The sequence below is a fragment of the Leptodactylus fuscus genome, chromosome 4 (genome assembly GCF_031893055.1).
Source record: "Leptodactylus fuscus isolate aLepFus1 chromosome 4, aLepFus1.hap2, whole genome shotgun sequence".
Classification (NCBI taxonomy): Eukaryota; Metazoa; Chordata; class Amphibia; order Anura; family Leptodactylidae; genus Leptodactylus; species Leptodactylus fuscus.
The window spans coordinates 4,728,423-4,754,840 of record NC_134268.1 but is presented as its reverse complement, the minus strand read 5'-3'; the positions used below and the strand labels follow the sequence as shown (position 1 = coordinate 4,754,840).

The following is a 26,418-nucleotide window of genomic DNA, read 5'->3' as shown; positions in this document are numbered from 1 at the left end:
GGGATGGAGTGTCCGCCATCTTGTGTGGTACCATAGTGAATAAGACTGGAGTGTCCGCCATCTTGTATAACAGTAACTAGGGATGGAGTGTCCGCCATCTTGTATAACAGTAACTAGGGATGGAGTGTCCGCCATCTTGTATGACAGTAACTAGGGATGGAGTGTCCGCCATCTTGTATAACAGTAACTAGGGAGTGAATAAGACTGGAGTGTCCGCCATCTTGTATGACAGTAACTAGGGATGGAGTGTCCACCATCTTGTATAACAGTAACTAGGGATGGAGTGTCCGCCATCTTGTATGACAGTAACTAGGGATGGAGTGTCCGCCATCTTGTATAACAGTAACTAGGGATGGAGTGTCCGCCATCTTGTATAACAGTAACTAGGGATGGAGTGTCCGCCATCTTGTGTGGTACCATAGTGAATAAGACTGGAGTGTCCGCCATCTTGTATAACAGTAACTAGGGATGGAGTGTCCGCCATCTTGTGTGGTACCATAGTGAATAAGACTGGAGTGTCCGCCATCTTGTATAACAGTAACTAGGGATGGAGTGTCCGCCATCTTGTATAACAGTAACTAGGGATGGAGTGTCCGCCATCTTGTATAACAGTAACTAGGGATGGAGTGTCCGCCATCTTGTATAACAGTAACTAGGGATGGAGTGTCCGCCATCTTGTATAACAGTAACTAGGGATGGAGTGTCCGCCATCTTGTATAACAGTAACTAGGGATGGAGTGTCCGCCATCTTGTATAACAGTAACTAAGGATGGAGTGTCCTCCATCTTGTGTGGTGCCACAGTGAATAGGACTGGAGTGTCCTCCATCTTGTGTGGTGCCACAGTGAATAGGACTGGAGTGTCCGCCATCTTGTGTGATAACATGATGTCCGTGGATACATTATGTCTCGAGTTGTTATCCCGCCCTGATGTAGTGACCATGTCTGATGACCTCTAGTGGACATCACTGTGTTACCTATGTGCACAATATCAGCATTTTCCCCCTATGACCGTGGTGATACCTGTGCCAGTCTGACGGCCCTGTCGGGGATCTGGACCCTTGGGAAGGCGTACAAGGCTCCTTGGATGGGGTTACAGTAGATTCCGGGGGCCTGGTTCAGGATCTCCTTGGTAATCCGGGCCTTCTCTGCCAGATTATAGAGCAACGTCTTCTTCTCCTGAGAATAACATAGAAGAGGACATGTGTAAGGAAAAGGCACCACGACTCTCAGCAACCAATCAGATGGGTTGAATTTCTAATCTGCATTTGGATCCCTGATGGAAGATTCTGATTGGCTGCCATTATTAACAATAGAGTTGCTTACTTGTTATTGGATAGGCAATGTCTTCTATGAGAGTCCTAGGGGAGGGACCACTGTCTTCTGTGAGAGTCTTAGGGGAGGGATCACTGTGTTCTATGAGAGTCTTAGGGGAGGGATCACTGTGTTCTATGAGAGTCCTAGGGGAGGGATCACTGTGTTCTATGAGAGTCCTAGGGGAGGGATCACTGTGTTCTATAGTGTCCTGGGGGAGGGTCACTGTGTTCTATAGTGTCCTAGGGGAGGAGGGTCACTGTGTTCTATAGTGTCCTGGGGAGGAGGGTCACTGTGTTCTATAGTGTCCTGGGGGAGGGTCACTGTGTTCTATAGTGTCCTAGGGAGGAGGGTCACTGTGTTCTATAGTGTCCTAGGGAGGAGGGTAACTGTGTTCTATAGTGTCCTAGGGGAGGAGGGTCACTTTGTTCTATAGTGTCCTGGGGGAGGGTCACTGTGTTCTATAGTGTCCTAGGGGAGGAGGGTCACTGTGTTCTATAGTGTCCTGGGGAGGAGGGTCACTGTGTTCTATAGTGTCCTAGGGGAGGAGGGTCACTTTGTTCTATAGTGTCCTGGGGAGGAGGGTCACTGTGTTCTATAGTGTCCTGGGGTGGAGGGTCACTGTGTTCTATAGTGTCCTGGGGTGGAGGGTCACTGTGTTCTATAGTGTCCTGGGGTGGAGGGTCACTGTGTTCTATAGTGTCCTGGGGAGGAGGGTCACTGTGTTCTATAGTGTCCTGGGGAGGAGGGTAACTGTGTTCTATAGTGTCCTAGGGAGGAGGGTCACTGTGTTCTATAGTGTCCTAGGGAGGAGGGTAACTGTGTTCTATAGTGTCCTGGGGAGGAGGGTCACTGTGTTTTATAGTGTCCTGGGGTGGAGGGTCACTGTGTTCTATAGTGTCCTAGGGAGGAGGGTCACTGTGTTCTATAGTGTCCTAGGGAGGAGGGTAACTGTGTTCTATAGTGTCCTGGGGTGGAGGGTCACTGTGTTCTATAGTGTCCTAGGGGAGGAGGGTCACTGTGTTCTATAGTATCCTGGGGGAGGGTCACTGTGTTCTATAGTGTCCTGGGGAGGAGGGTAACTGTGTTCTATAGTGTCCTGGGGAGGAGGGTCACTGTGTTCTATAGTATCCTGGGGGAGGGTCACTGTGTTCTATAGTGTCCTGGGGAGGAGGGTAACTGTGTTCTATAGTGTCCTTGGGAGGAGGGTCACTGTGTTCTATAGTGTCCTGGGGAGGAGGGTCACTGTGTTCTATAGTGTCCTTGGGAGGAGGGTCACTGTGTTCTATAGTGTCCTAGGGAGGAGGGTAACTGTGTTCTATAGTGTCCTGGGGAGGAGGGTCACTGTGTTCTATAGTGTCCTGGGGTGGAGGGTCACTGTGTTCTATAGTGTCCTAGGGAGGAGGGTCACTGTGTTCTATAGTGTCCTAGGGAGGAGGGTAACTGTGTTCTATAGTGTCCTGGGGTGGAGGGTCACTGTGTTCTATAGTGTCCTAGGGGAGGAGGGTCACTGTGTTCTATAGTATCCTGGGGGAGGGTCACTGTGTTCTATAGTGTCCTGGGGAGGAGGGTAACTGTGTTCTATAGTGTCCTGGGGAGGAGGGTCACTGTGTTCTATAGTATCCTGGGGGAGGGTCACTGTGTTCTATAGTGTCCTGGGGAGGAGGGTAACTGTGTTCTATAGTGTCCTTGGGAGGAGGGTCACTGTGTTCTATAGTGTCCTGGGGAGGAGGGTCACTGTGTTCTATAGTGTCCTGGGGAGGAGGGTCACTGTGTTCTATAGTGTCCTTGGGAGGAGGGTCACTGTGTTCTATAGTGTCCTGGGGGAGGGTCACTGTGTTCTATAGTGTCCTGGGGAGGAGGGTCACTGTGTTGTATGGGGTCCTGGAGGAGGGATCAATGTGTTCTATGGGGTCCTGGGGATGACGCTCTCTGTATCCACTACTACACTCACCATCATGAAGGTCTCATAAGAGGGGTCTCCGGGCTGTGGAGGGTCCAGAATAACGTCCAACATCAGAGCTCCAATGACTGAGGGAACACTGAAGGATTTCAGGATGTACAAGGCCTCAAAAACTTCAGGATCAATATTCACAAACTCAATATATCCCGTCCGGGCCCCGCACCTTATGGAAGAGAGAAGAGAGAGAGACACATATTGTAGATAGATAGATAGATAGATAGATAGGAGATAGATAGGAGATAGATAGGAGATAGATAGACAGATAGATAGATAGATAGGAGATAGATAGGAGATAGATAGACAGATAGATAGATAGATAGATAGATAGATAGATAGATAGGACATAGATAGGAGATAGATAGATAGATAGATAGATAGATAGATAGATAGATAGATAGACAGACAGATAGATAGATAGGAGATAGATAGGAGATAGATAGACAGATAGATAGACAGACAGATAGACAGACAGACAGACAGATAGATAGATAGATAGATAGATAGATAGATAGATAGATAGGAGATAGATAGGAGATAGATAGACAGATAGATAGATAGATAGATAGATAGATAGATAGATAGATAGATAGGACATAGATAGGAGATAGATAGATAGATAGATAGATAGATAGATAGACAGACAGATAGATAGATAGGAGATAGATAGGAGATAGATAGACAGATAGATAGACAGATAGATAGACAGACAGATAGACAGACAGACAGATAGATAGATAGATAGATAGATAGATAGATAGACAGATAGATAGACAGACAGACAGACAGACAGACAGACAGACAGATAGATAGATAGATAGATAGATAGACAGACAGACAGACAGACAGACAGACAGACAGACAGACAGACAGACAGACAGACAGATAGATAGATAGATAGATAGACAGACAGACAGACAGATAGATAGATAGATAGATAGATAGATAGATAGATAGATAGATAGATAGATAGATAGATAGATAGATAGATAGAATGAGTTCTCACTCTCCGGTGATCCCCTTGGAGATGGAGTTGAGTGATACCAGCTGTACTCGCTCTGAGTATTCGGGGCCCATTTCATACAGAACTTTTTTAAAAGAATGGAAAGTAGCGCCGTCTCCGAAGACATTGTCCTGATAAACCTGAGAGGAGGAGACAGATAAGGAATAGAGATGAGCGAACAGTAAAATATTTGATGTTCGTTATTTGTTCTGAATATCATCTTAATATTGATGCCGACACCTCTGCAATGTAACTGGGCCAGCAGGGGGCGCATGTCTGGGGGCATCTAACACCCCAAAGCCCCTCTATTACCCCACTATCACAGCCTAACAACTACACACTATACACACTCACTACAACCGCTATCAAAGTGGGGGGAAATACCTGGAAACCTTCTTTACTCCCCAAATGGAGGGACACAAACCCCAATGTAAGCTCCACAAACATTACTGAGCCCCCCTTTATATCACATTACCCATGACAACCACAGATGGAATAGACAATGGGAAATCCTTCAGTCCCCCCCTGACCTGTCATTGTGGATGTGTGTGATGTGTATATATGTATATGTGTGTGATGTGTATATATGTATATATGTATGTATGTGTGTGTGTGTGATGTGGGGAGACCTTCCAAAATTCACTTTTATGGCCCTTAACATGAGCCTGGCTGAATGTAGTTGCAAACTGCGGCGGCCTGCCTTGTCTCCCCGCCCAATATTCCTGGCAGGAGTGCTGAAACACCACCCTCCTCCTCCTCCTCCTCCTCCTCCTCCTCCTCCTCCTCCTCCGCCGCCGTTGAAGTGACTCCAGCTACTGGTGTGGGGAGACGTCAGCAGGCCGCACTGAAGCTCATCAGCTTGGGGGACAGACAGCACACTGCCTCCGAGGTCAGGGATACCATCCTGGATGAGATGGCAATGTGGTTTTCCCTGCTACACCTGGGGCCAGGCATGTTTGTCTTGTGTGATAACGGCAGGAACCTGGTAGCGGCTCTGGAGCTTGCCAGCCTCCAACACGTTCCATGCCTGGCCCACGTCTAACTTAGTGGTGCAACGTTTTTTGAAAACACACCCCAATGTACACAAGCTACTGGTGAAATTGCGGCGCTTGTGCGCCCACCTTCGCAAGTGTACAGGAGCCGCTGCTAGCCTCCGAAGCCTCCAGCAAAGCCTCCATCTGCCAGAATAGAGTGTGTGAGCAGCGGAGACCTTTGATGGAGTACCATCTCCAAAACCCAAGGGTTCCTCAGAGTCAGCTCCCTCAGCTTCTGCACCATGAGTTTCCATGGGTGGCAGACTTACAGTCCTATGAAAAAGTTTGGGCACCCCTATTAATCTTAATCATTTTTAGTTCTAAATATTTTGGTATTTGCAACAGCCATTTCAGTTTGATATATCTAATAACTGATGGACACAGTAATATTTCAGGATTGAAATGAGGTTTATTGTACTAACAGAAAATGTGCAATATGCATTAAACCAAAATTTGACCGGTGCAAAAGTATGGGCACCTCAACAGAAAAGTGACATTAATATTTAGTAGATCCTCCTTTTGCAAAGATAACAGCCTCTAGTCGCTTCCTGTAGCTTTTAATCAGTTCCTGGATCCTGGATAAAGGTATTTTGGACAAACAATTCAAGTTCAGTTAAGTTTGATGGTCGCCGAGCATGGACAGCCCGCTTCAAATCATCCCACAGATGTTCAATGATATTCAGGTCTGGGGACTGGGATGGCCATTCCAGAACATTGTAATTGTTCCTCTGCATGAATGCCTGAGGATTTGGAGCGGTGTTTTGGATCATTGTCTTGCTGAAATATCCATCCCCGGCGTAACTTCAACTTCGTCACTGATTCTTGAACATTATTCTCAAGAATCTGCTGATACTGAGTGGAATCCATGCGACTCTCAACTTTAACAAGATTCCCGGTGCCGGCATTGGCCACACAGCCCCAAAGCATGATGGAACCTCCACCAAATTTTACAGTGGGTAGCATGTGTTTTTCTTGGAATGCTGTTTCTTTTTGGACGCCATGCATAACGCCTTTTTTTTTATAACCAAACAACTCAATTTTTGTTTCCAAAATGAAGCTGCCTTGTCCAAATGTGCTTTTTCATACCTCAGGCAACTCTATTTGTGGCGTACGTGCAGAAACGGCTTCTTTCTCATCACTCTCCCATACAGCTTCTCCTTGTGCAAAGTGCGCTGTATAGTTGACCGATGCACAGTGACACCATCTGCAGCAAGATGATGCTGCAGCTCTTTGGAGGTGGTCTGTGGATTGTCCTTGACTGTTCTCACCATTCTTCTTCTCTGCCTTTCTGATATTTTTCTTGGCCTGCCACTTCTGGGCTTAACAAGAACTGTCCCTGTGGTCTTCCATTTCCTTACTATGTTCCTCACAGTGGAAACTGACAGGTTAAATCTCTGAGACAACGTTTTGTATCCTTCCCCTGAACAACTATGTTGAACAATCTTTGTTTTCAGATCATTTGAGAGCGGGCTGTCCATGTTCGGCGACCATCAAACTTAACTGAACTTGAATTGTTTTGTAGAAAGAAATGGTCCAAAATCCCTTCATCCAGGATCCAGGAACTGATTAAAAGCTACAGGAAGCGACTAGAGGCTGTTATCTTTGCAAAAGGAGGATCTACTAAATATTAATGTCACTTTTCTGTTCAGGTGCCCATATTTTTGCACCGGTCAAATTTTGGTTTAATGCATATTGCGCATTTTCTGTTAGTACAATAAACCTCATTTCAATCCTGAAATATTACTGTGTCCATCAGTTATTAGATATATCAAACTGAAATGGCTGCTGCAAATACCAAAATATTTAGAACTAAAAATGATTAAGATTAATAGGGGTGCCCAAACTTTTTCATAGGACTGTATGTGAAATCCTTTCCCATCCTTTCCACTGGACACGAAACATTAGCATGCGCTCATCACAACTCCGGATATGGCAGCTGCGTTAAGCGGGGTGCAGGGTACAGTTTTCAGTGTTCTAGTACCAGTGTCCGGTGCTTGGACTGCTCGAGTTATTGGTTGAAATAATGTCACAGAAATCAAAGAAAAATACAAGGGGTAGACCCTTAAAAATGGGATTGAGCTGATATAGCCTGACTGCATTTCTGGGTCTCCCACCTAAGTTTTGGGGTTACACACTGTGAACAACTGTATTGAGCGGACATAACTGGACTGAATTTCGGTGTCTCCCACCTAAGTTTTGGGGGTACACACCGTGGATACCTGGATTGAGTGTACATAGCCTGACCTAATTGCTCTGTATCCTTATTTTGGGGTTACACAGCCTGAAAAGCTGCTTTGCACGTATATAGCAAGAAGTAACTGCAGTGGATTGCTGCTATTTTTCAGGACCCCCCAAAATTCCAGGCTTTTTCCAGCTCTATATGATCTAGTCACTGCTGTGTATTCCGGCTATTCTGTGTGCGGACAGCCAACAATGAACGCTGTTTCTCCGCTATATATGAAGGTGTATCTGTTGTGTATCCCTGTTCTCCACCGTCCGGGGACAGCTGGACTGATGTCCCTACAGTATATAGCTCTGAGCTGCTGGTTTTCTTCTTTAGTTCTTGCCTATCTGAAGCTAATCGCTATCTCACCCTCAGCAGATATGTTTCTCTCCCTATGTCTGACCGCCAAAATGGCGAATAGGGCGGCGGCCGTTCTTATGAATGGGTGGTTACATGTTTTCAGCAGCCAATGGGTTTTTCCTATTTTTTTCGATGCCTCCGTTGTCGTAGTTCCTGTCCCACCTCCTCTGCACAGTTATTGGTGCAAAAAACGCACCAGGGAAGGTGGGAGGGGACACAAATTTTTACTGCGTATGCGGCCTGGTATTCGATTGTGAACGACTACATTGAACGCCATGATATTCAAACGGCGTTCGCTCATCTAATAAGGAAGCGTACAGACAGAACATGATATACTACGTGTATAGCACCACAGTGCCCAGACAATATTACCTCCACGCTCACATACCGCCATATAGGCATGCATGATACAGCAATATCATGTACAAATAACACAACCCTCTAGATGTAGACTGATATTTTATATGTGATGTATATGTTGTATGTTTAATATGTTTTACATTCAAGTGTGCCTCTGTTAGTCATACCCTGTAGTGTACAGTACAGATTCTGCTGGATCTTCAGTAATAGCGCCCCCTGGTGTTCACAATGTATAGATAAGTGCCCCGTGTGCCTCTTTTAGTCACACATGCCGATAGAGTACAGTACAGTACTGGATCCCCAGTGATAGAAGCAGGTAGATAACTAAAGCGGAGCATAAAATAAATTCCAAACACCAGGGGGCGCTATCACTAGCGCAATACTGTGTGTGTGTGTGTGTGTGTGGGGGGGGGGCACTGCTGGGTATATAATACTATGTGTGGAGGGGAGGGCATATCATACATACTATATCATACATATACATATCATACATACACTATTATACAGCTACATATCATACATACTATATTATACAGATACATATCATACATACTATATTATACATACACATATCATATATACTATATTATACATATACATATCATACATACTATATTATACAGATACATATCATACATACTATATTATACATATACATATCATACATATTATATTATACAGATACATATCATACATACTATATTATACATATACACATCATACATACTATATTATACATATACACATCATACATACTATATTATACATATACACATCATACATACTATATTATACATATACACATCATACATACTATATTATACATATACACATCATACATACTATATTATACATATACACATCATACATACTATATTATACATATACACATCATACATACTATATTATACATATACACATCATACATACTATATTATACATATACATATCATACATACTATATTATACATATACACATCATACATACTGTATTATACATATACATATCATACATACACTATTATACATATACATATCATACATACTATATTATACATATACATATAATACATACTATATTATACATATACATATCATACATACTATATTATACATATACACATCATACATACTATATTATACATATACACATCATACATACTATATTATACATATACACATCATACATACTATATTATACATATACACATCATACATACTATATTATACATATACACATCATACATACTATATTATACATATACACATCATACATACTATATTATACATATACACATCATACATACTATATTATACATATACACATCATACATACTATATTATACATATACACATCATACATACTATATTATACATATACACATCATACATACTATATTATACATATACACATCATACATACTATATTATACATATACACATCATACATACTATATTATACATATACACATCATACATACTATATTATACATATACACATCATACATACTATATTATACATATACACATCATACATACTATATTATACATATACACATCATACATACTATATTATACATATACACATCATACATACTATATTATACATATACACATCATACATACTATATTATACATATACACATCATACATACTATATTATACATATACACATCATACATACTATATTATACATATACACATCATACATACTATATTATACATATACATATCATACATACTATATTATACATATACATATCGTACATACTATATTATACAGATACATATCATACATACTATATTATACATATACACAGTCTTGTAGTAATCGATCCCTCTGTAACAACTATATCACCCTCCATTGTTACACAGCCTCATCGTCTCCCCCTAGTGGCGGCCATGCTTGTATACTACAGATACCTCATCCGCCAGGATCAGCAGCTTCTCCTCGGCCGCCAGCTGGATCAGCTCTGTGATGTTCTTCCGGCTCAGGACGTGTCCTGGGGGTAAATAAGCTCAGGTCAGCTGTATATACAGGAGACAGCTAACATGTAGTATACAGGAGACAGCTAACATGTAGTATACAGGAGACAGCTAACATGTAGTATACAGGAGACAGCTAACATGTAGTATACAGGAGACAGCTAACATGTAGTATACAGGAGACAGCTAACATGTAGTATACAGGAGACAGCTAACATGTAGTATACAGGAGACAGCTAACGTGTAGTATACAGGAGACAGCTACCATGTAGTATACAGGAGACAGCTAACGTGTAGTATACAGGAGACAGCTAACATGTAGTATACAGGAGACAGCTAACATGTAGTATACAGGAGACAGCTAATGTATAGTATACAGGAGACAGCTACCATGTAGTATACAGGAGACAGCTAACGTGTAGTATACAGGAGACAGCTAACGTATAGTATACAGGAGGCAGCTAACATGTAGTATACAGGAGACAGCTAACATGTAGTATACAGGAGACAGCTAACGTGTAGTATACAGGAGACAGCTACCATGTAGTATACAGGAGACAGCTAGCGTGTAGTATACAGGAGACAGCTAACGTGTAGTATACAGGAGACAGCTAATGTATAGTATACAGGAGACAGCTACCATGTAGTATACAGGAGACAGCTAACATGTAGTATACAGGAGACAGCTAACATGTAGTATACAGGAGACAGCTAACGTGTAGTAAACAGGAGACAGCTAACATGTAGTATACAGGAGACAGCTAGCGTGTAGTATACAGGAGACAGCTACCGTGTAGTATACAGGAGACAGCTAACGTGTAGTATACAGGAGACAGCTAGCGTGTAGTATACAGGAGACAGCTAACGTGTAGTATACAGGAGACAGCTAACGTGTAGTATACAGGAGACAGCTAACATGTAGTATACAGGAGACAGCTAACATGTAGTATACAGGAGACAGCTAACGTGTAGTATACAGGAGACAGCTAACATGTAGTATACAGGAGACAGCTAACGTGTAGTATACAGGAGACAGCTAACGTGTAGTATACAGGAGACAGCTAACGTGTAGTATACAGGAGACAGCTAACGTGTAGTATACAGGAGACAGCTAACGTGTAGTATACAGGAGACAGCTACCATGTAGTATACAGGAGACAGCTAACGTGTAGTATACAGGAGACAGCTAACGTGTAGTATACAGGAGACAGCTACCATGTAGTATACAGGAGACAGCTAACGTGTAGTATACAGGAGACAGCTAACGTGTAGTATACAGGAGACAGCTAATGTGTAGTATACAGGAGACAGCTAACGTGTAGTATACAGGAGACAGCTACCATGTAGTATACAGGAGACAGCTACCGTGTAGTATACAGGAGACAGCTAACGTGTAGTATACAGGAGACAGCTAACGTGTAGTATACAGGAGACAGCTACCGTGTAGTATACAGGAGACAGCTAAAATGTAGTATACAGGAGACAGCTAACGTGTAGTAAACAGGAGACAGCTAACGTGTAGTATACAGGAGACAGCTAACGTGTAGTATACAGGAGACAGCTAACGTATAGTATACAGGAGACAGCTAACGTGTAGTATACAGGAGACAGCTACCATGTAGTATACAGGAGACAGCTAGCGTGTAGTATACAGGAGACAGCTAACGTGTAGTATACAGGAGACAGCTAATGTATAGTATACAGGAGACAGCTACCATGTAGTATACAGGAGACAGCTAACATGTAGTATACAGGAGACAGCTAACATGTAGTATACAGGAGACAGCTAACGTGTAGTATACAGGAGACAGCTACCGTGTAGTATACAGGAGACAGCTAACGTGTAGTATACAGGAGACAGCTAACATGTAGTATACAGGAGACAGCTAACGTGTAGTAAACAGGAGACAGCTAACGTGTAGTATACAGGAGACAGCTACCATGTAGTATACAGGAGACAGCTAACGTGTAGTATACAGGAGACAGCTAACGTGTAGTATACAGGAGAAAGCTACCGTGTAGTATACAGGAGACAGCTAACGTGTAGTATACAGGAGACAGCTAACATGTAGTATACAGGAGACAGCTAACGTGTAGTATACAGGAGACAGCTAACGTGTAGTATACAGGAGACAGCTAACGTGTAGTATACAGGAGACAGCTAACGTGTAGTATACAGGAGACAGCTAACATGTAGTATACAGGAGACAGCTAACGTGTAGTATACAGGAGACAGCTAACGTGTAGTATACAGGAGACAGCTAACGTGTAGTATACAGGAGACAGCTAACGTGTAGTATACAGGAGACAGCTACCATGTAGTATACAGGAGACAGCTAACGTGTAGTATACAGGAGACAGCTAACGTGTAGTATACAGGAGACAGCTACCATGTAGTATACAGGAGACAGCTAACATGTAGTATACAGGAGACAGCTAACGTGTAGTATACAGGAGACAGCTAACGTGTAGTATACAGGAGACAGCTAACGTGTAGTATACAGGAGACAGCTAACGTGTAGTATACAGGAGACAGCTAACGTGTAGTATACAGGAGACAGCTAACATGTAGTATACAGGAGACAGCTAACGTGTAGTAAACAGGAGACAGCTAACGTGTAGTATACAGGAGACAGCTAACGTGTAGTATACAGGAGACAGCTAACGTATAGTATACAGGAGACAGCTAACGTGTAGTATACAGGAGACAGCTACCATGTAGTATACAGGAGACAGCTAGCGTGTAGTATACAGGAGACAGCTAACATGTAGTATACAGGAGACAGCTAATGTATAGTATACAGGAGACAGCTACCATGTAGTATACAGGAGACAGCTAACATGTAGTATACAGGAGACAGCTAACGTGTAGTAAACAGGAGACAGCTAACATGTAGTATACAGGAGACAGCTAACGTGTAGTATACAGGAGACAGCTAACGTGTAGTATACAGGAGACAGCTACCGTGTAGTATACAGGAGACAGCTAACGTGTAGTATACAGGAGACAGCTAACGTGTAGTATACAGGAGACAGCTACCGTGTAGTATACAGGAGACAGCTAACATGTAGTATACAGGAGACAGCTAACGTGTAGTAAACAGGAGACAGCTAACGTGTAGTATACAGGAGACAGCTACCATGTAGTATACAGGAGACAGCTAACGTGTAGTATACAGGAGACAGCTAACGTGTAGTATACAGGAGAAAGCTACCGTGTAGTATACAGGAGACAGCTAACGTGTAGTATACAGGAGACAGCTAACATGTAGTATACAGGAGACAGCTAACGTGTAGTATACAGGAGACAGCTAACATGTAGTATACAGGAGACAGCTAACGTGTAGTATACAGGAGACAGCTAACGTGTAGTATACAGGAGACAGCTACCATGTAGTATACAGGAGACAGCTAACGTGTAGTATACAGGAGACAGCTAACATGTAGTATACAGGAGACAGCTAACGTGTAGTATACAGGAGACAGCTAACGTGTAGTATACAGGAGACAGCTACCGTGTAGTATACAGGAGACAGCTAGCGTGTAGTATACAGGAGACAGCTAACGTGTAGTATACAGGAGACAGCTACCGTGTAGTATACAGGAGACAGCTAACGTGTAGTATACAGGAGACAGCTAACGTGTAGTATACAGGAGACAGCTACCATGTAGTATACAGGAGACAGCTAACGTGTAGTATACAGGAGACAGCTAACGTGTAGTATACAGGAGACAGCTAACGTGTAGTATACAGGAGACAGCTAACATGTAGTATACAGGAGGCAGCTAACATGTAGTATACAGGAGACAGCTAACGTGTAGTATACAGGAGACAGCTAACATGTAGTATACAGGAGACAGCTAACATGTAGTATACAGGAGACAGCTAACGTGTAGTATACAGGAGACAGCTAACGTGTAGTATACAGGAGACAGCTACCATGTAGTATACAGGAGACAGCTAACGTGTAGTATACAGGAGACAGCTACCATGTAGTATACAGGAGACAGCTAATGTATAGTATACAGGACACAGCTAACGTGTAGTATACAGGAGACAGCTAACGTGTAGTATACAGGAGACAGCTAACATGTAGTATACAGGAGACAGCTAACATGTAGTATACAGGAGACAGCTACCATGTAGTATACAGGAGACAGCTAACGTGTAGTATACAGGAGACAGCTAACATGTAGTATACGGGAGACAGCTACCATGTAGTATACAGGAGACAGCTAACGTGTAGTATACAGGAGACAGCTAACATGTAGTATACGGGAGAAAGCTACCATGTAGTATACAGGAGACAGCTAACGTGTAGTATACAGGAGAAAGCTACCGTGTAGTATACAGGAGACAGCTAACATGTAGTATACAGGAGACAGCTAACGTGTAGTATACAGGAGACAGCTACCATGTAGTATACAGGAGACAGCTACCGTGTAGTATACAGGAGACAGCTAACGTGTAGTATACAGGAGACAGCTAACGTGTAGTATACAGGAGACAGCTACCATGTAGTATACAGGAGACAGCTAACGTGTAGTATACAGGAGACAGCTAACGTATAGTATACAGGAGGCAGCTACCATGTAGTATACAGGAGACAGCTAACGTGTAGTATACAGGAGACAGCTAACGTGTAGTATACAGGAGACAGCTAACATGTAGTATACAGGAGGCAGCTAACATGTAGTATACAGGAGACAGCTAACGTGTAGTATACAGGAGACAGCTAACATGTAGTATACAGGAGACAGCTAACATGTAGTATACAGGAGACAGCTAACGTGTAGTATACAGGAGACAGCTAACGTGTAGTATACAGGAGACAGCTACCGTGTAGTATACAGGAGACAGCTAACGTGTAGTATACAGGAGACAGCTAACGTAGTATACAGGACACAGCTACCATGTAGTATACAGGAGACAGCTACCATGTAGTATACAGGAGACAGCTACCATGTAGTATACAGGAGACAGCTAACGTGTAGTATACGGGAGAAAGCTACCATGTAGTATACAGGAGACAGCTAACGTGTAGTATACAGGAGACAGCTAACGTGTAGTATACAGGAGACAGCTAACGTAGTATACAGGACACAGCTACCATGTAGTATACAGGAGACAGCTACCATGTAGTATACAGGAGACAGCTACCATGTAGTATACAGGAGACAGCTACCATGTAGTATACAGGAGACAGCTAACGTGTAGTATACAGGAGACAGCTAACATGTAGTATACGGGAGAAAGCTACCATGTAGTATACAGGAGACAGCTAACGTGTAGTATACAGGAGAAAGCTACCGTGTAGTATACAGGAGACAGCTAACATGTAGTATACAGGAGACAGCTAACGTGTAGTATACAGGAGACAGCTACCATGTAGTATACAGGAGGCAGCTACCATGTAGTATACAGGAGACAGCTAACATGTAGTATACGGGAGAAAGCTACCATGTAGTATACAGGAGACAGCTACCATGTAGTATACAGGAGACAGCTACCATGTAGTATACAGGAGACAGCTAACGTGTAGTATACAGGAGAAAGCTACCGTATAGTATACAGGAGACAGCTAACGTGTAGTATACAGGAGACAGCTAACGTAGTATACAGGACACAGCTACCATGTAGTATACAGGAGACAGCTACCATGTAGTATACAGGAGACAGCTACCATGTAGTATACAGGAGACAGCTACCATGTAGTATACAGGAGACAGCTAACGTGTAGTATACAGGAGACAGCTAACATGTAGTATACAGGAGACAGCTAACGTGTAGTATACAGGAGACAGCTAACATGTAGTATACAGGAGACAGCTAACGTGTAGTATACAGGAGACAGCTACCATGTAGTATACAGGAGACAGCTACCGTGTAGTATACAGGAGACAGCTAACGTATAGTATACAGGAGACAGCTAACGTGTAGTATACAGGAGACAGCTAACGTGTAGTATACAGGAGACAGCTAACGTGTAGTATACAGGAGACAGCTAACGTGTAGTATACAGGAGACAGCTAACGTGTAGTATACAGGAGACAGCTAACATGTAGTATACAGGAGACAGCTAACGTATAGTATACAGGAGACAGCTAGCGTATAGTATACAGGAGACAGCTAACGTGTAGTATACAGGAGACAGCTAACGTGTAGTATACAGGAGACAGCTAACGTGTAGTATACAGGAGACAGCTACCATGTAGTATATGTAGCAGTCAGTAGTAGCCCCTATTGTCTTAACAGTGGTGTTTTGCTGCCATCTACTGGTGTGAAGAAATATAGCCTGGGACTGTACTACTGTGAGACAATAATCACCCTGTTCTGTTTGGTAAATGGTGCGGTCCAGAGGAAGTGACGTGAGCAGCGTGGTGTGGGCCCAGAGTGTGTGCTGTGAGGACCTGTGAGAGGCCATTGCTGCTGTAGGCCATAGTAGAAGGCCTGAAACACTGCAGAGACTGACTGGAGAAAGCGGCAGTGTTGTGGAGATTGTTCTGGAGACTAAAGCCGGACTGTGCCTTGGACTTTGTTCAGACCTTCACCCAAGACAGAAGCAAGACAGAGTCTGCTGAGTTCCTGGACAGGCCTGCATCGAGGGAGCACCACAGAGAGCTGAGAGACTGTATAAACCCGGTACCGTACAAGTATCTCAGGGACAGCTAGGGCCAGTTTATAGCGTGCGTTATCCTCATACTGTTATATGTAACTTAGTTTTATTTTGTTGATTCCTTCCCATTTTCCATAAGTAAATTGTGTTATATACCTGCCAGTGTGCGTCTGTCTCCTAGTCGCGGATCCTTGTTACCTGCTGGCCCGGACTTACATTTTGGCGTAGTCGGCAGGATCCGTAGCTCAGGAGACATGTCGGACAGGGAAGAGGGAACCTCTGCCGGGTCAAGCTCAGGCGCCCCAGCTGATAGTCCCAATGTAGCTGTTTTACCAGGAAGGAGAATGGTGCCGCCGGGCTCAGTGATGAGCCAAGTGACAAAATTTAATGGATGTAATATGACGGTAGCTGAATGGGCAGATCAGATACGAGGCTTACAGCAGATATATGACATTGCACCAGATGTGATAGTACAGTTAGCCACACTGACGCTGACAGGGGACGCCAAGACGACTGTCAGGCTACAACCAGCTAATGAGAAAAAGACATTTGATGAAGTAGTGACTTTGTTAGAGACCATTTATGGAGAGACAGCATCATTAGGTTCCCTAAAGGTCAGGTTCTTTCAGCGAACCCAGTCAGAAATTGAAACTCTCCCTCAGTATGCCAATGCCCTACAAGAACTACTCAATGACGTTAGGGAAAAAGGGGGAACCAACGCTATAGCCGACTATGACCGTACTCTCCGAGACCAGTTTGTCATAGGAATACGTGACAAGATCATAGCAGAGGCAATGCAAGATGAGATAAGGAGACGGCCACAATCTACCTTCAGTGACATACGGGTGGAGGCAATTTACCGTGCGAATAGTAAAGTGACAGAGCCACAGGTGAGACAGAGTGTCACACTAAGTCAAGGGGCTGAAGCAGCAGCTATAGGAAAAGCCAGAGACCTGGAGTCCATTATTCAGAAACTACAGGTACAAGTAGAATACCTAACAAAGCGCTGCGAAGATTATGCACAGCAGGCCAAGAGAGGCTATGAAGGAGGAAGAGTGAATAAAGTACCTGAGAGTGGAGTGTCAGGGGCCTACCGAGGGGGCCCAGAACAGGACCGAGAACGTTGGGTCTACCGAGGGGGCCCAGAGAGACGACCACCTCGGCGAGAGATCCAGTGCTGGGTGTGTGGAAGACTGGGACATGTCGCTGCAAAATGCCCAGACAAGTTCCCAAGACAGCCGCCTTTAAACTAGAAGGTTCCAGCGCAGCGGGGCATGCGTTGGAAGGGAATAAAAGAGTGAAGGAAGTTAAGAGCCCTGATGATACACTGATTGCAGCAAGCCCAGTATTGCAGGTCAAGATGAATGATGTTCTTGTTACTGGAATGATAGATACGGGATCACAGGTTACCACTATGGGAAGAGAATGTTATGAACGGTACTTCCAACAGTCTGCCCAGTATGACCCTGAGATGTTTGTGAGTGTGGTGGCAGCCAATAACCTACCTGTCCCGGTATGCGGAGTAGTCTGGATGGACGTGAACATATGCGGCCGAGACTTAGGCAGAAGAGGTATTATCGTAGTCCAGGAGGGCTATGATAAACAGATCCCCGTAATTTTAGGGATGAATATTCTGAAGGACATGGACCACCTGCTGTTTGCTAGAGATGGGCATAATTATTGGAGAGAAGCTACTGCTCACCAACCCACTCGGGCTGCCTTACAGCGATTAATAAGGATGTGTGGACTACAGAGAGCCACCGGTGGAGAACAGCCCGTGGGCTGTATTACTGTTCCTCATCACACCAAGATAACACTACCAGCTGAAAGAGAGACTATTATATCGCTCCCACTGGGCACCACCCGGAAATTAGAAGGCCTCTCTGTCATGATTGACCCATTATCTAACCAGATCGGGTGCACTAATGTGCTTGTGGCTCGCTCCTTGTCTGTGGTAACCCAGGGGAGAGTGTTGGTGCGGTGTGTCAATACCCATAACCAGAGTTTAGATTTGACTCCAGGTAGCCTCCTTGCCAAGGTCTATGCTGTCCCAGCTGAAATACGAAAGGCGACACCTTTAGAACTGACCCCGTCCGGGAAGGGGGAATGGTCAGTGACCGTGTCCACAGAAGCAGAAGGGCTCATTGTCTCCCATGAAGAAGGGTGGTTGCTGCGGGAACGGATGAAGTTAAATGTTTCCCGATTCACCACTGATCAAGTCAGAAAGATAGACCAGTTGCTAGGAGAACACAAGGCCTCATTTGCACGACATGAGAATGACTTTGGCTGTGCACAGGGAATCTATCACGAAATACCCACTGGAGATGCGGCTCCCATCCGAGAGAGATATCGGCAGATACCACCCCAACAGTACCAAGAAGTGAAAGATCTGCTGAATTCAATGCTGGAGAATGGAGTTGTTAGAGAGAGTCAAAGCCCTTGGGCTGCACCAGTGGTGTTAGTCAAAAAGAAGGACGGATCTTTAAGGTTCTGCGTGGATTATCGTAGACTGAACTCCTGCACTGTACGTGACTCTTACCCGCTCCCCCGTATTGAAGAATCGCTTACGGCCTTAGGCAAGGCCCGTTACTTCTCGTCCCTGGATTTAGCAAGTGGCTACTGGCAGGTCCCCATGAGTGAGAAAGACAAAGGGAAGACGGCTTTCATCCTCCCAATGGGTCTATATGAGTTCAACCGTATGCCTTTTGGTCTGACCAATGCCCCGGGTACATTCCAACGGCTCATGGAGAAATGTCTGGGCGATTTCAATTTCGAATTCACTCTGATTTACCTTGATGACATCATTGTCTATTCCGCTACATTCGAAGATCATCTTCAGAAGCTGGGGCAGGTTTTTAGGAGACTGAGAGAGCACGGTTTGAAGTTGAAGCCCAGTAAGTGTCGCCTGTTACAGGAAGAAATTGAATATTTGGGACATCGAATATCAGGACGTGGAGTGCAGCCATCCAGTGAGAAGATTGCGGCTGTGTGAGACTGGCCCACTCCTACCACCCTACGAGAGGTCCGTGCCTTCTTAGGGCTTGCTGGATATTACAGGCGGTTTGTGAAAGACTTTGCACACAAAGCTGAACCACTGAATGCGCTATTGAGGAATACCGCTAGGGGTCCGAAGGCTCAATGCGTGCCTTGGGGTATCGAACAAGAGAGAGCATTTCAAACTCTGAAAGATGCTTTGACCAACCCTCCAATTCTGGCATATGCTGATTACCATCTACCCTTTCAGCTTTATACAGACGCCAGCCAATATGGTCTTGGGGCAGTACTCTCCCAAATCCAGAATGGAGAAGAAAGAGTGATCGCATATGGCAGCCGGTCATTACGAGACTCTGAAAGAAACCCTGCTAATTACAGCTCCTTCCGCTTGGAGTTATTAGCCCTTGTGTGGGCAATGACTGAGAAGTTTGCGGGGTACCTCACCGGGGCAGAAGTACAAGTGTTGACAGACAACAATCCACTGGCACATTTGGATAATGCAAAGCTAGGTGCCCTGGAGCAACGGTGGATGGCCCGACTTTCTAAGTACCGCTACAGTGTGAAATATCGCTCCAAAAATGAGAATCAGAATGCCGATGCATTGTCCCGAGTCACCACCCAACCACCGGTCGGGGACATAGATCAAGAATTAGAATCAACAGAGGTACCTGATTTCACCCAGTTTTCCCAGAAGGTGGTGACTGCTCGACAGAGCGAAATACTGGGAACTCAAGTAGCTCCCTTCCTGGGCCCATCCCACCAAGAATGGATTGGGCTCCAGCAACGTGATCCAAGCCTGGCACTGTTATGCCGTTGTGTTAAAAAGGGGTGCAAGCCTACTACTGATGAAAGAGACCAGCTGTCACCCGAAGTATTAGCGGTACTGGGGCAGTGGAACCGATTGGAGATGAGGGACGGGATCCTACGACGGCGTGTATACTTGCCAACTGAAATTGACGCCTGTTATCAAATTGTAGTGACTACTGATCTGGCCCGTCCACTAGCCGCCGAGGTACATCGTAGGAATGGTCACTTTGGAGCTGAGAAGACCTTTAGGTGGCTCCAACGATTGATCTTCTGTCCGAGTCTCCGCTTCATTGTTGAAGAAGTATGTCGTGATTGCAGAGCATGCGAAATCAACAAAGCAGTTGAACAGAGGGCTCCAACACAGACCATAGTGACGAAAGAGCCACTTGAAGTATTGATGATTGACTATCTCGCCGTGGGATATTCTGCAAGTGGGCATCAGTATTGCTTAGTTATGGTAGATCACTTTACCAAATTTGCTGTAGCCGTTGCAACAAAGGACCAGACTGCTGAGTCGGCTGCTGAGGCCCTGTGTCACCACTTCATACGAGTGTACGGCTGCCCTCAACGCATTCACTCTGACCAAGGCGCCTGCTTTGAGGGGCGAGTCATGCAAGAAGTGCAACGTATTTATGGAATGAAAAAGTCACGCACCACCCCATACCATCCACAGGGGAACGGGGCATGTGAACGATTTAACCGCACATTACTTCAGATGATCCGTACCTTGGAAGCCGACAAGAAGCGACAATGGCCGCAGTACCTGCCTGAATTGCTATGGGCCTATAATAATCAAATCCACTCTGTCACAGGGTACGCCCCATATGTTCTCTTCTTTGGGCGACCCGGAAAAGGTGTGGGAGACCTCAACCTCGAAGACACCGATGAATTTCCTTATCGAGGCCTGCCCACTTGGATTCAGGCTCACCGTCAGAGATTAGAGACTGTCCACCGGATAGTACGTGAGAGACTACAAGAACAAGTTCACCCTAATCATCGGCCGGTGCAGGACACCCCTCTTAAAGTGGGCGACTTAGTCTTGGTACGAGTAAAGAAGCCACTAGGGAAATTGGACAGTAGGTGGGAACCTGACCCTTACTGCATTGTGGCCCACCCTCATGTTGATAGTCCCGTTTACCAAGTCCAAAATACCCTGACCAAGCAGACGCGGACGCTACACCGTGACATGTTACGCCCATGTCAGTCTCAGGGACCAGTTCAGAACGACAGAGAGGAAGTGACTATGACACACCCCTCCACAAGTGAGCCCTGGTTGTGGGATGACGATGATGATAACGGGGGTGTTGTGGAAGCTGTGACCACCCCGACAGTAACTGGGCCTGCAACAGTAGTGACACCCCCGACTGCCATATCTGACCGTCCTAATGAGAGACCGACCTCTACACTTGCTGATGATATGACAAGCTTGCGGCGGACTAGTCGCTCCACAGCGGGTGTACCGCCAGTGCGTTATGCCCAGAATGAGTTTGTTTGGCCAGCGGTCCATCGTTACATCACAACATTGCGATTACAGAAATGTGTTGATGGGGCTATTGTTGTCAGGGACTGCCAACATTCGACTGGGGGGGTATGTAGCAGTCAGTAGTAGCCCCTATTGTCTTAACAGTGGTGTTTTGCTGCCATCTACTGGTGTGAAGAAATATAGCCTGGGACTGTACTACTGTGAGACAATAATCACCCTGTTCTGTTTGGTAAATGGTGCGGTCCAGAGGAAGTGACGTGAGCAGCGTGGTGTGGGCCCAGAGTGTGTGCTGTGAGGACCTGTGAGAGGCCATTGCTGCTGTAGGCCATAGTAGAAGGCCTGAAACACTGCAGAGACTGACTGGAGAAAGCGGCAGTGTTGTGGAGATTGTTCTGGAGACTAAAGCCGGACTGTGCCTTGGACTTTGTTCAGACCTTCACCCAAGACAGAAGCAAGACAGAGTCTGCTGAGTTCCTGGACAGGCCTGCATCGAGGGAGCACCACAGAGAGCTGAGAGACTGTATAAACCCGGTACCGTACAAGTATCTCAGGGACAGCTAGGGCCAGTTTATAGCGTGCGTTATCCTCATACTGTTATATGTAACTTAGTTTTATTTTGTTGATTCCTTCCCATTTTCCATAAGTAAATTGTGTTATATACCTGCCAGTGTGCGTCTGTCTCCTAGTCGCGGATCCTTGTTACCTGCTGGCCCGGACTTACATATACAGGAGACAGCTAACGTGTAGTATACAGGAGACAGCTAACGTATAGTATACAGGAGACAGCTAACGTGTAGTATACAGGAGACAGCTACCATGTAGTATACAGGAGACAGCTACCGTGTAGTATACAGGAGACAGCTAACGTGTAGTATACAGGAGACAGCTAACATGTAGTATACAGGAGACAGCTACCATGTAGTATACAGGAGACAGCTAACATGTAGTATACAGGAGGCAGCTAACATGTAGTATACAGGAGACAGCTAACATGTAGTATACAGGAGACAGCTACCATGTAGTATACAGGAGACAGCTAACATGTAGTATACAGGAGACAGCTACCATGTAGTATACAGGAGGGGGGTCATATACTATGAGGGTGGAAAACAAGGGGCTTTTATGATCTTCTCTGACTACAGGACCGATTCCCTTTTGGACCCTAAATCATCATTGGCTGTTGTTACCTGTGGGGTTCCCAGGATTGATGACGCAGATCACTTTGGGGTTACAGCGCCTCCTGGCTGCAGGGAGAGACTTCCGAATACCGTCCACGTTGATGGCCCAGCCGTGCTCCTCATCCAGGTAATACGGCACCATAACCGCCCCAGAGAGGGCGACTGTGTCCATATAGAGAGGGTAATAGGGCACAGACAGCAGGATCCCGGTCCTCAGCTCCTCCGCATCACTCACCACCAACCATAAGACACTCTACAAGACAGATCGAACACTGATTATATACAGTCACCACTAGAGGGAGCGCAGGAGCTGACCACAGACTGATTATATACACCACCACTAGGGGGAGCTCAGGAGCTGACTGCAGACTGGTTATATACAGTCACGACTAGAGGGAGCTCAGGAGCTGACCGCAGACTGATAATATACAGTCACCACTAGAGGGAGCTCAGGAGCTGACCACAGACTGATCATATACAATCACCACTAGAGGAGCTCAGGAGCTGACCGCAGACTGATTATATACAGTCACCACTAGAGGGAGCTCAGGAGCTGACCACAGACTGATCATATACAATCACCACTAGAGGAGCTCAGGAGCTGACTGCAGACTGATCATATACAGTCACCACTAGAGGGAGCTCAGGAGCTGACCGCAGACTGATAATATACAGTCACCACTAGAGGAGCTCAGGAGCTGACCGCAGACTGATTATATACAGTCACCACTAGAGGGAGCTCAGGAGCTGACCGCAGACTGATTATATACAGTCACCACTAGAGGAGATCAGGAGCTGACTGCAGACTGATCATATACAGTCACCACTAGAGGGAGCTCCGGAGGTGACCGCCGCAGAATGATTATATACAGTCACCACTAGAGGGAGCTCCGGAGCTGACCGCAGACTGATAATATACAGTCACCACTAGAGGAGCTCAGGAGCTGACTGCAGACTGATCATATACAGTCACCACTAGAGGGAGCTCCGGAGCTGACCGCAGAATGATTATATACAGTCACCACTAGAGGGAGCTCCGGAGCTGACCACAGATTGATTATATACAGTCACCACTAAAGGGAGCTCAGGAGCCGACCGCAGACTGATTATATACAGTCAACACTAGAGGGAGCTCAGGAGCTGAACGCAGACTGATTATATACAGTCACCACTAGAGGGAGCTCAGGAGCTGACCATAGACTGATTATATACAGTCACCACTAGAGGGAGCTCAGGAGCTGACCACAGACTGAATATATACAGTCACCACTAAAGGGAGCTCAGAAGCTTACCAGACTGATTATATACAGCCACCACTAGATGGAGCTCAGGAGCTGACCACAGACTGAATATATAAAGTCACCAGTAGAGGGAGCTCAGGAGCTGACACCAGACTTATTATATACAGTCACCACTAGGGGGAGCGCAGGAGCTGACTGCAAATTGATTATATACAGTCACCACTAGAGACGGCTCAGGAGCTGACCGCAGACTGATTATATACAGACCCCACTAGAGGGAGCTCAGGAGCTGACGGCAGACTGATTATATACAGTCACCACTAGATGGAGCTCAGGAGCTGACCACAGACTGATTATATATACCACCACTAGAGGGAGCTCAGGAGCTGACTGCAGACTGGTTATATACAGTCACGACTAGAGGGAGCTCAGGAGCTGACCGCAGACTGATTATATACAGTCACCACTAGAGGGAGCTCAGGAGCTGACTGCAGACTGGTTATATACAGTCACGACTAGAGGGAGCTCAGGAGCCGACCGCAGACTGATTATATACAGTCACCACTAGAGGGAGCTTAGGAGCTGACTGCAGACTGATTATATACAGTCACCACTAGAGGGAGCTCAGGATCTGACCACAGTCTGATTGTATACAGTCACCACTAGAGGGAGCTCACGAGCCGACCGCAGACTGATAATATACAGTCACCACTAGGGGGAGCTCAGCAGCTGAGTGCAGACTGATCATATACAGTCACCACTAGAGGAGCTCAGGAGCTGACTGCAGACTGATCATATACAGTCACCACTAGAGGGAGCTCAGGAGCTGACCGCAGACTGATTATATACAGTCACCACTACAGGAGCTCAGGAGCTGACCGCAGACTGATTATATACAGTCACCACTAGAGGGAGCTCAGGAGCTGACTATACACTGATTGTATGCAGTCACCACTAGAGGAAGCTCCGTAGCTGACCACAGACTGATTATATACAGTCACCATTAGGGGGAGCTCAGGAGCTGACCGCAGACTGATTATATACAGACCCCACTAGAGGGAGCTCAGGAGCTGACCGCAGACTGATTATATACAGTCACCACTCGAGGGAGCTCAGGAGGTGACCACAGACTGAATATATATAGCTACCACTAACAGGAGCTCAGGAGCTGACCAGACTTATTACAGTCCTATGAAAAAGTTTGGGCACCCCTATTAATCTTAATCATTTTTAGTTCTAAATATTTTGGTGTTTGCAACAGCCATTTCAGTTTGATATATCTAATAACTGATGGACACAGTAATATTTCAGGATTGAAATGAGGTTTATTGTACTAACAGAAAATGTGCAATATGCATTAAACCAAAATTTGACCGGTGCAAAAGTATGGGCACCTCAACAGAAAAGTGACATTAATATTTAGTAGATCCTCCTTTTGCAAAGATAACAGCCTCTAGTCGCTTCCTGTAGCTTTTAATCAGTTCCTGGATCCTGGATGAAGGGATTTTGGACCATTTCTTTCTACAAAACAATTCAAGTTCAGTTAAGTTTAATGGTCGCCGAACATGGACAGCCCGCTCTCAAAAGAACTGAAAACAAAGATTGTTCAACATAGTTGTTCAGGGGAAGGATACAAAACGTTGTCTCAGAGATTTAACCTGTCAGTTTCCACTGTGAGGAACATAGTAAGGAAATGGAAGACCACAGGGACAGTTCTTGTTAAGCCCAGAAGTGGCAGGCCAAGAAAAATATCAGAAAGGCAGAGAAGAAGAATGGTGAGAACAGTCAAGGACAATCCACAGACACCTCCAAAGAGTTGCAGCATCATCTTGCTGCAGATGGTGTCACTGTGCATCGGT

At 45.2% G+C, this 26,418-nt stretch overlaps 1 protein-coding gene across 1 annotated transcript in view; it reads right to left on the bottom strand.

The window, feature by feature from the left end:
- The window catches only part of LOC142200015 (alanine aminotransferase 2-like), a 41,831-nt gene that overhangs the window by 6,026 nt on the left and 9,387 nt on the right, over nucleotides 1-26,418 (bottom strand). The window contains exons 5-9 of the mRNA XM_075270010.1: nucleotides 23,328-23,571; nucleotides 10,177-10,256; nucleotides 4,279-4,415; nucleotides 3,267-3,438; nucleotides 1,022-1,177 (exon numbers count right to left, since the gene is read on the bottom strand). Of these exons, the coding sequence (XP_075126111.1) occupies nucleotides 1,022-1,177; nucleotides 3,267-3,438; nucleotides 4,279-4,415; nucleotides 10,177-10,256; nucleotides 23,328-23,571 (789 nt within the window). The remainder of the gene's footprint in view (nucleotides 1-1,021; nucleotides 1,178-3,266; nucleotides 3,439-4,278; nucleotides 4,416-10,176; nucleotides 10,257-23,327; nucleotides 23,572-26,418) is intronic.